Source organism: Rutilus rutilus (genome assembly GCF_951802725.1).
Source record: "Rutilus rutilus genome assembly, chromosome: 12".
Lineage (NCBI taxonomy): Eukaryota > Metazoa > Chordata > Actinopteri > Cypriniformes > Leuciscidae > Rutilus > Rutilus rutilus.
The window spans coordinates 16,283,781-16,299,951 of record NC_140217.1 but is presented as its reverse complement, the minus strand read 5'-3'; the positions used below and the strand labels follow the sequence as shown (position 1 = coordinate 16,299,951).

The window sequence follows — 16,171 nt, the reverse complement described above, 5'->3', positions numbered from 1 at the left end:
TACCTGAACAGGTGATGCGCATGTGCTCAATGTCGGTGTTTGCCCAGAGGTTTGCGCAGAGGTTGTGTAGGTTTGCACCGAGATAACTTAAAATAGTTTGCACCTTGGAACCTATTTCCGGGAGTGTGTTCTCGAGCCACCAGGCACTGTTTTGTGCAGATGGGTGGCCGGAGCACGTTGAGGGTTTTCTGTTAGAGCGGTGTCGTGTTAGCGGCCCCTAAGTTAATAACTAATGATCTTCGCAACGGAAGTGAATCAATCAATCAAAACTAACTTTAGCTGGACAATAACTTTATCTTAGAGCTGCTGTAAAGTCAAAACAATCTCTATTACTGTAATTTCCTATTATCACTATAAAGCTGCTTTGAAACCATTCATATTGTTAAAAGCGCTATATAAATGAAGGTGACTTGACTTGACTTGACTAGACTAATCTAAGCCCTGTCTGTGAAACCTAGGCCATTATGTTTAATTTATGCATTATGCAGCTGTCTCACTCAACTTGTTGAATGTGTCTCAGTGTGAAATGTTGCTCTGCCTTTTACTCCAGGGTTTGTTCTTTGATGATGCCTATGGGTTCTATCCGGGTCAGGTTTTGATTGGGCCCTCAAAGGTTTTTGCTAACGTGCAATGGCTGTATGGTGTGAAGCCTGTTCTCAGTAAGAAAAGCAAGTTCAGAGTTGTTGTGGAGGAGGTAAGAAAAAAGTTTGACTCCAACTGAGACAAGAGTTCTGTTATTGGCAATGTTGAAATAACGAAACCAAATCAGGCTTCTGCTATATGTCTCAACATGTTTTAATAATTTACATTTCTAGTTGTATGTCTCGTACAAGAAATCTGTGTATAATTACAGGTTCAAGTGGTGGAGCTAAAGGTTACATGGATTACAAAAAGTTACTCTCCAAAGGGGTCAGATAGTGTCTTTCCACCGCCTTCAACCATCACACAGGAGAACCTTTGCAGGTACAATCAGCTTTCCACACTGCAGTTTTATCATTTTGATTATTTATAACTAGGGCTGTCGATTGATTTAAAATTTAAACAAATTATTCACACGCCTTTTCACTAAACTGCCAGAAAGATTGTCACAAAGATAGATGGACAGTAATCCAAAGAGGCAAAGACCAGTGAAATATCAACAGATGTTTGAGATCCCATGAGCTTTTTTAACAGTCAATATATAACTTTTTTCATTTCCATGTTGTAAATAATCTTATCACTGGCCTATAGTCCACAGAAATGGCCTTAGGGGCTGTTTATACAGGTTTATTCCTTTTAACAGCTAGGTCTGGGCTGATTGTCGACAGGGTGGCTAATTACATTATTGATTGATTGATTTATTAATGATAGGGGAGCGTTTTCATTTTTTTTTTAACCAATTACACTTACAATTAAATTGATAGCCCTTTTTGTAACATTTTCCCATTTTGCATTGGAAACAAAAGTATTTATATGGGGCACTTAAACATCTGAGTGCTTAAGTGTTATTTACCTTAGCAACAACTTGCTGTCTAGCAAGATATTTTTCTAGGCTTACTAATCCAGATGTTACAGTTTTTCAATTAAATATTTTCTCTTGACTTTCTCTAATGTTCAGGGTGAAGCGACTGGGCTACTTTGATCATACTCAAAGGCAACTTGGGGAGAGATCCCTGTATGTTTTTCCCGCCAAGAGTGAAACTACACGGATCACTTGTGAGGGGCCAGAGGGGGCACCTGCTCACCCTGAGGACCCTGTTGTTCGAAAGGTATGGATGATTTAACCATATCTGGCATGTCTTTTGAAAAGCAGATTCTTTGTTGTTAGAAGTTCTGCTGAGTATAGGTGTCTAAAGTATCAGTACCGCTGCACTAACTTGATTCTACAGTATCGGTAGTACAGAGTACCTACTCAGTCCGGTACCACAGTGATTTAAGAAGTGGCTGTATTCCATTGCTCATAAATACACTTTTTGGTCAAAAAGCCCATCTTTGCAAGTTATTAATGTAAATATGTCTTAAAGGGTATTTCTATTATGCAAAATTCACTTTTATATGGCGTTTAAACATAAATGTGTGTTGGCAGTGTGTGTACACAACCACCCTATAATGATAAAAATTCACCCTGTGCTTTTTTTTAAATCCCCATAGTCAAGTCACATTTATTTATATAGCGCTTTTTACAATACAGATTGTTTCAAAGCAGCTTTACTGAGATAAATCCATAAATCATAAGCACTGTCTCAGAACAAGCCTTTCTCAGATTCGGGGCAATGTGACGTACTTTGCACAAGCGCCGCCCATGACTGTTGACTGACACTGCCGTATTAGCATAGACCCGCCCCGAGTGAGCTGTACACAGTCCGCCATTGTTTCAATGCCAGAGCAGCTGTAGACAAGAATGTCTTCTAAGCGATTGAGGTGTTTTGTTGTTGGATGTAAGAATGAACATAGCTATCTTCATTCACTCTTGTTGTTACTCGAGGATGGATTTGTACCAACTGTTAGTGATCCAGCTTACAGTCTCCGGAGCGATAGGGCTAACGTTAATGATAAAGTTGACTGGTTTATTAAAGCTGCAGTCCGTAGTTTTTCCTCTTTGTCACCATCTCTGCTCGAAATCTGCAATTGCAGTTATTCGTGGAATTATCAACTTTACGTGTGTTGTGCCTTGGCACGGCACAGCTATGGTATTAATATTGTGCCATAATTAAACAAACAAATCCAGCATTTTGCAAACAAACTCGATCTGCCTTGCAAAGGTAAACTCTACTCGCAAACAAACAGAAAGCAATGTGCAAGTACAAAGGTCAATTTGAGCGAAAATGCAATGGAGTAACACATATGCATTGTGTTTTGCAAATGAAATGACATAAATGAGCCTAGATAATATTTCACAAATAAATACAAACCATCCTACAAATTGCATGTAACCTTTGAACAAATACCAAATCTATTGCATACAAATGCATATCTGTCTGTTATGATTGTGAGACACTTGGCTTTTCATGAGATCTCTCGGCTCGATTTTCTCACAAATGTGTCTAGGCAGATTTTCTCACAAATGCAGCTGAGCAACTTCCTCTTCAAAAACAGTAGATGGCGCTAAGCTAGGGGTTTAATTTAGCGTTAGTCTCCCAGGAGAAGCACTGATTTGAAACTTGCCTTTGCCTACAGCTGAGGAAAATGACCAGTGAACAGGCGTGTTTCTGTGTTACTTTATCTATAATTAACCTTTTTGAGGTTTTCTTTTGCAAAATGTTTATTACATATCTAGACAGATTTGCACTTAGTAGCAATTCACTCTCTCTAGGATAGGGCAATCTATAAGCTGAAAGCTATGCCATTTATATGTTGCTTTTATTACATTTACTGAACGAGTCTATTTCTTTCGTTCTCCATAAATTAATGAGAACATTTCATTTAATTGAAAGGAGGGTCCCACTTATTTATTTAGTTGGAATTCAGTCAGCTTAACTGTTAATGTAATAAAATAATTAATGAACAAAACAAACAATATACAATTGTTTCTTAACTTGCCTGTGACGTATGCAGTGCCCAAATTATTATTTTGGACAGACAAATGAAACACTCATTTCAATTAAATGAAATGTTCTCATTAATTTATGGAGAATGGAAGAAATAGATTCGTTTCGTGTTCTCCTCAGCTGTAGGCAAAGGCAAGTTTCAAATCAGTGCTTCTCCCGGGAGACAAGCGCTAAATTAATCCCCTAGCTTAGCGCCATCTACTGTTTTAGAAGAGGAAGTTGCTCAACTGCATTTGTGAGAAAATCTGCCTGGACACATTTGTGAGAAAATCGAGCCGAAAGATCTCATAAAAAGCCCCAAGTGTCTCACAATCATAACAGACAGATATGCATTTGTATGCTAGATTTGGTATTTGTTCAAAGGTTACATGCAATTTGTAGGATGGTTTGTATTTATTTGTGAAATATTATCTAGGCTCATTTATTTCATTTGCAAAACACAATGCATATGTGTTACTCCACTGCATTTTCGCTCAAACTGACCTTTGTACTTGCACATTGCTTTCTGTTTGTTTGCGAGTCAAGTTTTCCTTTGTAAAGCAGTTTGAGTTTGTTTGCAATTCGAGTTTTCTTTTGCAAAACAGATTGAGTTTGTTTGCGAGTCGAGTTTTCCTTTGCAAAGCAGATCGAGTTTGTTTGCAAAATGCTGTATTTGTTTGTTTAATTATGGCACAATATTAACTCCATACACAGCACGGATTCGTTTTGAGGAGAATGTGCCGCTGTCAGTCACTGCGCCGGTGTGGATACTGTCATTTGGAATCACAGATTCTACTTTTTGGAAGTATGACCAACATAAGAATTTTCACTGGAAAATGTAATCTGAACAAGTAACATCCACTTTTGTTCTGACCAACTAAGAAAAAAAAAAGCATTGCAGTAAATCGAGCTGATTAAATCTAACGATCGCTTATCATATCACATCAAACTGTGCAAATTATACTTTGTTCTCAAATTGTTAATGTTAACAACATCAGCATTGCTTGACTACATTTAATGTGTATTAGGGCTACCTGTAGTTCAGTTTCCATTTCTGTGCAGTCTAATTTCTAATTGTCATAAAGGGGACCTATTATGCCCCTTTTCACAAGATGTAAAATAAGTCTCTGATGTCCCCAGAGTGTGTATGTGAAGTTTAAGCTCAAATTACCCAACAGATAATTTTTTACAGCATGTTTAAATCGTCACTTTTTGGGCCTGAGAAAAACGCACCGTTTAAGTGTGTCCCCTTTAAATGCAAATAAGCTGCTGCTGCACGGCACAGGGGGCGGAGCCTCACGAGCTCACGCTCAGTGTCAGAACAATCTCATCTCATGGAAAGATGATAATATCAAAACAGAAACTCATTGTATCGGTGTTCATTTCGACCTGGAGTTGGACAATAATGCCTACAGAGTCAGATAATATATGCTGTATGGAGATGGAACAGGTATAGTTTAGTTTAATTACGGTTATAACCTATTTGTCATTGCTTGTATCCACTATTAATACAAGCCTGCTGTAGGACCCCATCCGAATGATGGCCAAAAATATGATGAGTTTAATAAAGTTTATTGTACATCACACAAAAGATGAAGCATCAGTTTTACTCTAGAAAATCACCGTAAGAGCTGAGTAAACACAGTATAAGAAGTGCGTAAGTACATAAACAAAATTCGGTAGAGTTGAGGGAGCATTTTCTTCGAATACAAAATGAATCCACCTCGTCTTCAGCGGCTGGCTCAGATTTCGGGAGTAAATAGAGAGAGCTATGTGAATTAATACATTCAGCCACACAACACCTTCTACGCTTGGGAGACATTCTCGTCAGTGCAGAAATGGCTGATTTGTACAACTCGCTGTGAACTCGATTCTTTGTTAAAACGGCAGTGTCTGTCAACACTCGTGGGCAGGGCCTTTGGCTGTTGTGACGTCACACAAGCCCCATGGCTGAAACAGGTCGTTTGGAGAAACTGCTTATGATTTATGGGAATAAAAAAAAAAGGAGTGAGTGGATTTTTATCACTATAGGGTGGTTGTGTACACACGCTGCCAACACACATTTATGTCCAAACGTGAATTTTGCATAATAGGTCCCCTTTAATGTTCCTTAGAACTGGTTCTCTTTGAAATACAAACACACGTATCTGTAATCAGAAGCATATTTAAAACTGGAATATAATATATTCCATAATATATAATATATTCCATATAACCTTTCAAAAGCCCTTCCGATATTTATCCTTGTTTTCGCAATGGCCTAGTTGCAGTCTTTTTTTTTTTTTTCTGTAGCCACTTCCGTAGTCCGAAGTCTTTTGCATGTTACAATGGGTGAATCTCCAGTTGTCACTGGTGATTGTCGCATGAACCTTTCTGGATCCGCCATTAAATTAATTAAGTTTAATTATTTCAAGTGCTATGAGAAAAGGCTATAAATCACCACCTCCAACATCCTCACACGCAATATAGCCTACTAGCCGGGACATTTTCTTTATGTGTACAGATGTGATGTAATGACGCAAAGACATGCTCGAATTTCCTGCGGAAATCCACCAGTACCACTGGAATGAAAAACATTACACGCTTACCGTTTTGAATCGAGCTAAGGCAAGCAGATCGTTTTGAAAACTGGCTGGTTATGTACTCGCTCAAAAAGTAATTTTGGATTATTTTTAGCCCAAAAAAGTTACGGACTGCAGCTTTAAGCACCCCCTGAAAAGGTGTGTGTGTATATATTAGTTTACTGTTAGTTGTAACAAGTGTTTTGTGTCATTCGCTGTGTATGTTGATGATAATGAAAGGGAGAGAGAGTTTAAGATAAGCGAAAGATAAGACTTTAATGCACACTTCTTATACTAGGGATGTCCCGATCCGATCCACGGCATCGGTATCGTGCCGATACTGGCCCAAAACGCTAGATCGGATATCGGAGGGGAGAAAAAAAATGATCCGATACTTATGATCCGAGACCCATTAGGGGTGGAATGGTACGTATTCGTACTGAACGTACGTTCGGTGCATGGATTTACACAGAGAATACACGGTATAAAAATAAATAAAACTCGCGTGCACATTAATTAATGTAATACGGAACTAACGTTACTGTTAGATACGCGCATATGCGGGTTCTTTAGGGACACCTAATCTGTAGCCCCGCCTTAGCTCTGAACGCGCGTCTATATCGCTTCAAACGCTCACTTTATCATTATACGCGCACGGCGCGTCCTATTTGCTTTGGACGCGCGAATGGATTCAAACTGTTCAAGCATCGAACTAGACGCGATAGACGCGAATTTGACGCTCTATTCGCGTTTGGTGTGAACGCAGCATAATGAACAGGCTGCGATGTCAAGATTGCAATGCTGGAATGTGTGTGTGTGTGTGTGTGTGTGTGTGTGTGTGTGTGTGTGTGTGTGTCAGAGAGAGAGAGGCACGGACGCGATCGAACAGTGGAAACATAAAAACATACTCCGTCATTTTCATACCGGACATCATTAAAACTGCAAAAAGTGTTTAGCTTACTTATATTTGTGTAAAACACAACATTGTGCTTTTGTCAAACTGTAAACTCTTGTCAAACTGTAACTGTCACCCAACCAAAACCACACACACACACACAAGCAGTTTAAAAGCAAAAATGATCTCATCTTTTGGACATTCATCATATTGCATTGGTTTTCATTTCTGGTCCTAAAACAGAGCACTAATCTGTTTATTTTTAAGTTACACATTCTACATTGATTAAAAAAGAAAATCAAATGTGTTTTTAAAGGTAGTATTATTTTATACAGAAATAAATTATTTATAATTCAGATGAGAATAAAGTTAAAGTTAATTAAAATTTTAAGGAAACAAATATATTGATCTGAAATATAGCAAATTAATTTTAAATTCATTCAGGTTACCAAACATATCTCAAAGTCTTTTGAATAAAGGGTGGCAGTCTTTCATTATCAACTGTTGTTGTGGACTATATACTGGAGAAGTATTTGTTCTCCATTTGAGTGAGATGTTTTTATGTGTCTAATTGAGCAAAGTGCTTCCATATATTTTATTATTAGTAGTATTAGTTCAAGAATAAAATAAAAATATCGGATTGATATCGGTATCGGCAAATAGCCAAAGCTGCGGCATCGGTATCGTATCGGAAGTGAAAAAGTGGTATCGGGACATCCCTATCTTATACTGTGTTTATTCAGCTCTTACAGTGATTTTCTGGAGTAAAACTAACGCTTCATCTTTTGTCATGTGCAATAAACTTCATTGAACTCATCAGTATATTTTTGGCCATCATTCGGACGGGGTCCGCTACAGCAGGCTTGTATTAATAGTGGATACAAGCAGATGACAAATACGTTATAACCGTAATTAAACTAAATTGTACCTGGTCTTTCTCCATACAGCGTATATTCTCTGACTCTGTAGGCATTATTGTCCGACTCTGGGTCGAAATGAACACCGCTACTGAGAGTTTCTGTTTTGATATTATCATTCCGTGAGATGAGATTGTCCTGCCACTGAGCGCGAGCTCGTGAGGCTCCGCCCTCTGTGCAGTGTTGCCAGATTGGGACTGTGATTTCCAGCCCAAAAGCTCACCAAAACCCACCCACTCCAAGAAAAAAACACCCAAAATTTTATTGCCATGTCATTCAAGGTTGATAAGCACCATTTTTATCTCCTTAAAACAAAATAACGATGATAAAATAAAAAAAAATAAAAAGGAAACCGGATCAATACAGGACAATAATTAAGGAGAATTAGCAAATATGACTAAAATGTCCAGGTGGACACTGTCAAACGGCAATCAAGAAATTAACTGATGAATTTAACCCTCGGATGTACACATTGTAGAACATAATGCAGAATTTAACAGTCAACACTGATTCATCGTTGATTCTAACCTTTTTCAGCAGCTGTGAGGGACGAGTAGAGTGCAGTCTGGATGGTGTAAAAGTTACAGATGTCTGGTTAGGCCAGTACATGACCATGGACAGGAGTCATCCCATATTCGATTTCAATTCAAGTCATTCAACTGTGCTCGCCTCTCAGAGTTAGTTATATTTATTAAGAGCCATCGAGAATCTCCCACCACATGTGTAATCCACGTTTTTAGAGTTGCTCACTATCTCACTCTTTATGATGACTGATTTTATGGACTACATGCACACTTTAGTTTAGTTTTTTAACCAATTAGACCAATTAAAATGTAGATGTTTGAAAACCGCCAAACTGACCTCAAACCAGCCCAAATTTTGTCCACCCACCCAAACAATATTTTACCCTCACAAAATTCAAAACTGCCTAATCTATTAATATTTAAAATTAGAATATTACTCATTGCTGTTAGCTGAACAACTTTTAGTAGCTTTTTTCATGCCTTTAAAATTAAACATGAACATAAAAATAGTAATGCTTATGCTAATTAAATAATGCTCATTTCAATTACAGCCCTGTGCCTTTATCAAACTCTGACAACACTGAATCAGTATTAGTGTTTAATAGTTGATGTGAGAAAATATAAAGCTTTTGTTTTATTTTTCCCCTTGAAAGTTTACTTCAATAGTTGATGTCTTTAGATCAGTGGCTTTACTCCAAGGCCTACCTCTTCTCCGAATCAATACTGCAAGCCCCCCCACCCCCAGCATTTTTTATTTACAAAACAATTGTATTCTAGTGTTATTGCTTTTCAACTCCGTTATTATTTTTTAAACTAAATAAATTCAAGATAGATTTAAACCTTCAGTGTTCTTTTTTGCAAACATTCTTTGCAAAAATATCACTGCAGACATTCTTTACAACTTAAAGGGGTCATATAATGGTACATGCACTTTTACAAGTTGATTGTACTGAAATGTCTGTTGGCAGTGCCTGTACACAACCATCATAAAATTATAAAAATCCATCCAGTGTTTTTTTTTTAATCTTCTTATGTTTTCCCACATCTCAAATCAAGCCGTTCGATTTTGTGACGTCACAAAATCGGTGCCCCTCCCACGACTGTTGATTGACAGCAGCGTTTCAACACGGACCCGCCCTCGCTCGTGAGCGAGCTGTCAATCATAGATTGATAGCTGTCAATCAATCGCGGTCATTGATACGCTGGAGCACTGTCTATGACCAGAATGGCGTCTAAGCGATTGTGGTGTTCTGTTCTTGGGTGTAAAAAGGAACACAGCAGTCATTTTGATGTTCCTAAATCCGAACCGCTGAAGACGCAGTGGCTGAGTTTGTTTTCGAAGGGAATATTCCCCACGATCAACGTCAATGCTTTCATGTACTTGCAAATCATTTCACACACCAGACTGCTTTACAAATGAGGGTCAGTAACGTTATAAAGCTGGTTTTGCTAAGAAGCTGCTCCTGAAAAAAGGATCGGTACCAACTATTCGTGTTCCTGCTGCACCTCCAGAATAACTGAAGTGAGTGTAACGTTTTATTAACCTTTATATTAATATTTATATTAATCTTTGCAAATCGCTAGCACGCTTCACGATGAATGCGGCTGTTTACACTCAGAGTACATTACGGCATGTTTTCTATGTACGACGTTCTCAATATAATTCATAATCCCACGTTTATAATGAACAACGCGTTATGTTTATTGTGTTATTATGTTACAAACGGTGTACGCACAGAACAGAGGGGCGGGGTGAGCAAAGCTCATTATCATTTAAAGACACATGCACTTAAACGGCGTGCTGAAAACAGAGCTGTTTTTGACCAGGTAAAATGAGTGTTTTCTTACAATACTAATGAGAATTTTTAATTAAAGTATATTACAAACTTTTAATTTGGACCCTAAAGAATCATATTATATAGCTTATACAAAAATGGCATTATATGACCCCTTTAACCCTCTGGGGACCAAGCTGTTTTTGGGGCCCTTGAGATGTTCTGACATGCTCTGACATTTGTGCTTTTTTCAGTTATTTATAAACATGTTAATGGCAAAGGTGTAAATTCACTCTATATAGCACAAACAGGCCTACCATAATATGCGAGCAACATGTATGTAGATGTTTGTATTTTTAAGAGAATAATGTTTATGCGTGGTTATTTAAAAAAATAAAAATGAAAGTTGCTGAAATAAGACCACAAAACTCATACAAAATATGTGCCCACAAGACTTTTGACTAATGGATGTTTTCTCTTCGAGTTCTAGCTTCAAAATTATGTGAAAATAGTCTTGCTTTATCGTTCACAAAAAAAAATACATTGATTTAAATGGTGTAAAACAGGTTTTGCTTGGAAAGCCAATATGCGAGGGGGAGGAGTAGTTTACACCTTAGTCCCACCCACTCTGCATAATGACTCTGCATAATTAGCCATTCATTCAGGTGTGACACTGACTGAGCCACAATGCAAGGACAAAATATATATTTTGAAGAAGACTTATATTGACCATTTAAGATTTAGCTTACATCTATCTTGTAAATATGTTTTGCTATTTTATTAAAAAGGTTACAATTACAACAATAATTACAATTTCAGCAATATTTCTGCAAAAAAGTACTCTTTCTTTGTAAAAAAAAAAAAAAAGATTATAGGCCTACATTTTATCATATGTATTCATTAGTTTGAATATAGCCAACATTGGAACATCTTAGTCTATGACTTTATTTTTGACAAAATAGTATGAGCAGAAAAGCTTATTTGATGTGACAGTATATTCTACAGTAACAACTGTACCCAAATCTAGTCAACAAAATATTGTCTTTCATACTTCGCCTGACTGTAACGTTGTTTTTATGAAATATTAGGGCATAGCCTATAAATGTTAATTTGCAGTTTAATACGTTGCTTATACAAATACATTTTATTTCAACATATTTCAGTCGATTTTTACTCATCTCAGTAGGCTATAGCAAAGCAGTTTATTCTTTCACACACAGACGCGCGATTCATATTTAGGCTAAACAGTCTTTACAAATATGTACCCTTCATTCATCTCACAGAAACGCGATTCATATTTAGGCTAAACAGTCTTTACAAATATGTACCCTTCATTCATCTCACAGAAACGCGATTCATATTTAGGCTAAACAGTCTTTACAAATATGTACCCTTCATTCATCTCACAGAAACGCGATTCATATTTAGGCTAAACAGTCTTTACAAATATGTACCCTTCATTCATCTCACAGAAACGCGATTCATATTTAGGCTAAACAGTCTTTACAAATATGTACCCTTCATTTATCTCACAGAAACGCGATTCATATTATAGAAACGCGATTCATCTTTTTGTTTACATAGGCCTAACGTTATTCCATAACGTTATTCCACATTAACACTTGAGAAAGGATAACTTAGCCTACCTCACTCCTCAGCGGGATCTGCTCCTCATATCAGCACGGAAACTTTTCTCCATAAGGTAACTTAGGCTATATTATGCCTCTTTGTTTACAGCTGATGTGGGCGTTTCACAGACTGAAATGGTTCTCAGAATTTGTGTTTGAATAGCACGCGCTCTCGGGGGCGTGGTCAAATTACTTTTGAATGGCTCGTAATGAGCTCGACTGGAGTCGCTCTCTTTTTATACAGATTACAGAAGCTGATAATATTTGTTTTTTATATAAATTACTTCATTTAAAAGCTGCGATCTCAAGCTTTATGCCCGTGGGTCTGTTTGCCTGTTTGACTGAATTTTCGCGGAGTTATAGATCATTTTCGAACGCGTTTCAAATGGGAGTTTACTGACAGAGAGAAGGCAGAAATAGCATCATGTTAGTTTTTCTTTATTTGTCAAAAAGCAAAACACTTTATTTTTATTGTGAGTATACAGAAAAAAAATAGAAACTGAACAGGATCGATTGATGTATTACACGAAAATGAAAGATCAAAATTAACAGAGCATTTTGTGTTTATTTTTCATTGCTAAAAAAAAAAACGAGCAAAACGCGCGGGCGCGTTTTTGGTCCCCAGAGGGTTAAAGGAACACGCTGACTTTTTGGGACTTGCTTCACCGTATCCCCCAGAGTTAGATAAGTCCATACATACCCTTTTCATCTCCGTGCATGCCGTAACTGTCTGACACACCCACCGCTAGCCTAGCTTAGCACAAAGACTGGAGGTAAACGGCTCCAGCTAGCATACTGCTCCCAATATGCTTCGCCTTCTGAGAATATAGTTCCCAGTGTGAATACGGTTATAAGATGGCTGTGTCTCATGTGACCTTGTTATTTGTACACGCTGTGACTATACAAATCACAACATGTAAATAGGAAAATGTTGGCGTTATTTTGTCACTTATTGGGAGCAGTACGGCACACACGGAGATGAAAAGGGTATGTATGGACTTGTCTATCTCTGGGGGATACGGTGAATAAGCTAATGTCCCAAAAAGTCGGCGTGTTCCTTTAAAAGTACTTACTCTGCTCAGTTATACAGTAACTTAAAGGGCATATTGCAGGTTAGAGTATCCAGTGAGCCAATGTAGATTTAAATATAAACATATACTTATAAAATGCTATTTAGGTTTCTGGAGTCGTTTTTGTGAGGAAAATTTTACTTTCGCATTTGAAAACCACCAAAACGCAAGTGACGTAACGGGAGGGAGTGCGGTCAAAGTAAACAATAGGAAAGCTATGGATCGCAATGACAGTTTGGACGCTGAGGAAATTGTAGCCTAAATGTTTACTCGTATCGTCATACTCAGCCATATAATTATGAGCCTGCTATGCGGCTAAGAGAGCAGGGGAAGGCCAGGATTAGTCAAAACAACGGTCAAGTCCCTTTATTTATATAGTGCTTTTTACAATACAGATTGTATTAAAGCAACTTCAGGGTGATAACATGAAAATAATACAACAAAGTTTGTTTCTAGAAGAAAATTGCGTCATCGTCCACCTTAACCCTCTGGGGTCTGAGGTGTTTTGTGGCCCTGGAGGTGTTCTGACATGCTCTGACATTTGTGCTTATTTCTGTTACTTGTGACATTTTCATGGCTAAAGTCTGATTACACTGTATTTAGCACAAACTCTGCTACAATATGTCAGCAGCATGTATGTAAAAGTTTGTAGTTTTGAGATAATGGCATTTATGCGTGGTTTGTGAAAATACAAAAAAAAAATTGTCACTGAAATAAGGTCATGAAACCCATACTGATTATTTCTTCACAAGACTTTTGAAAATTGCATCACGTAGCCTATAATATTTGCTTCAAAACTATGTGAAAATCATCCTGACTGCTCATTCAGAAAAGACAATATATTGATTTAAAATTTGTAAGACGTGTTTTGTGTAAGAAAGCTTTATGCGAAGAGGCGTAAACATCCTGAATATTGATGGCTTTTCACACCTGAGAAAGACAAAGACCCTTCCCTAATGGCCCTATTAGGAGCTATCAGGCCCTATCATTCTGAGCAACCTTGCACAAAGAATGAGGAGATTTAAAAAATAATGGCTTTTTGATTGTTTGGATTTATTTACAACACAACATAATCCAAAAATACACAAACAAGTAATAAAAACTCTGAGTGTTTTAGCGCAATTTTCTCACGTCATGGGATCACAACTCTCAAAATTCAATTTTTGAAGCATAAAGGAAAGATTTTTGATCAAATCTTTTTTTATAATATTATTGTAAATTTTAGAAGCTATCGATTGCAATTTGTTTCAACTCGATAGCTATTATGGTTGCCGAGAAATTTGCAAAAAACTGATTTTTTTCTGGAATTTCCAGGAAATCCAAAATCTTTTCCTGGATTTTTTTTGTGCGTTCCCGAGATTAGACCTTCCTTAACATAATGCCGAAAACCCGAAGTCTCTAGGTGGTCTGGTTGAGGAGTAGATAGAAGTGCAAGATTGGTGCGCACAGACAGAACAGAAATCATGAGTTAACATTCGCAATTTTGTCCGGTGGAAAATTGCGCTAAAAATGACAAAAGCACACTATTGAAAACAATGATCCAAAGACAGAGACCTTTGTGCCATTCCTAAAAACATTGTACATACCTTTCATTTCCAAGGTGTTTGATTTTCACTTTACCATGTTCATGTACAGAGACTCATGTGAATGTTGAAGTCAGCAGGACTCATCAGTGGGGCATCTGAACAGCAGTGAACATGCTGATATCAAGAGAAACTATAGGGCTGCACGATTTTGGGAATAGATTTTAGATTTTTCTGGTTAAAATTGCTTTTTAAAATTCACAGAATACACACACAAATGTTTCCAACAATATATAATGAACACCAGGTTTGTTGTGCCTTGTAGGCATAGGCTACGCGCAGTGCTGCATAAAATAATAATAATAATAACAATAACCTATAGCAGCCTATAAATCTTTCAAAAGGATCACTTCAGTAACAACTACGCTAGAGAAAAATATATTGATTATCATGTTACTTCAAATGTTTCCATTCGTTATGATGATATGAAATGAGATTGGAGTAAAAACATGAAGCCTAATGTTTGGTGCGTTTTGCTTTTCAAACGCACAGCGCGTTTTAAATGACACATTCAAACGCACAGCGTGCTCCAAAATATGATACATTCAAACGCACAGCGCGCTCCAAAATATGATACATTATGGTTACCATATTATACATATCTACTTTTGAGCAGATATCCACAAACACAGTATTTAACCGTAAACATGGGTCTAAATATTATAATATTCACCATATATCTAACAACAGTTCAACTGCAATGTGAAGTTTATGCAACAATAACATTTAACTAATATAATTAAGAATTTCTTATCTTACATCTTTCTTGTCTTCAAATCGCGTTCTTCTTCTTCTGAGGTAAATCCAATGTAAGCTCACGGCGTGTCTTCCAAACTCGACGAAAAGCAGAGACTGATGAAGTTTGGTGCTTTGTTTTTGAGGTAATGAGCGCGTTCGCGTTCCATGTGGACGATTTCCATCACTTTTACAATCTCTTTTGCGCGCGTGGGCGTGGTCAAATTAAAAATAATGAGCAACGGTTTGAGAAGCTGGACATCTTGTTGGTTTTATACAAATTACTTAAACAGAGAATATTTGTTTTCAGTTTGAATCCGATCATTTAAAAGTACACACTTAAATGTTTATAAAGATATGTGGCTCATAAATGTGTGACAAGTATTCGCTGAGTTTTGTTTCAGTTTATAGGCGTGCTCAAGAAAAAAAGTTCACCGAGATGGAGAGGCAGAAAGCACAACGTTTATTTTCTTTATTTTACAAAAGCACAATGTTTTGATTTGATTGTAAGTGGACACATACAAAAGTAGACATCCCACAGATTCCTTTTTCATATTTCTTTTTTCTGTATGACCACAAATGACGGAGTAATTAAGTGTGCGTGCTGAAAGCAGCACACTTATTCTGCCCTGCAAAGGCAAAAGACCTTAACTCGCTAGAGTGTGAAACTGAGAACAATGACTTTAAAGTTTCTGTTTTGTCCAGACAAAAGTATTATAGGTAGGACTCCCAAAATTTGACAACTAGTTGCTATAATGAAGAAATGTTTGTATGCAAAAAATCTTGAGCTCAAAATTGACCTTTGACCCTTGTTTGGCAGTTACTGTACTCTGCCTTTGTATCATGTGCCAAAAATAAGGAGTCGTGCAAAGGCAAAAGGCAGTAACTGACATATAATCAATATTTGCTTGCTGTCCCCATACTTACATCCATTATAAGAACACCTAACCAAGGTCTAGTCATCATGGTATGTGTTT

The 16,171-nt window shown here is 37.2% G+C and overlaps 1 protein-coding gene across 2 annotated transcripts in view; it reads left to right on the top strand.

Moving 5' to 3' along the window:
• The window catches only part of ube2o (ubiquitin-conjugating enzyme E2O), an 81,294-nt gene that overhangs the window by 19,398 nt on the left and 45,725 nt on the right, over positions 1-16,171 (top strand). For both annotated transcript variants that reach the window (XM_084424838.1, XM_084424839.1), the window contains 3 exons: positions 551-694; positions 854-963; positions 1,598-1,748. In XM_084424838.1, coding sequence (XP_084280964.1) covers positions 551-694; positions 854-963; positions 1,598-1,748 — 405 coding nt within the window. The remainder of the gene's footprint in view (positions 1-550; positions 695-853; positions 964-1,597; positions 1,749-16,171) is intronic.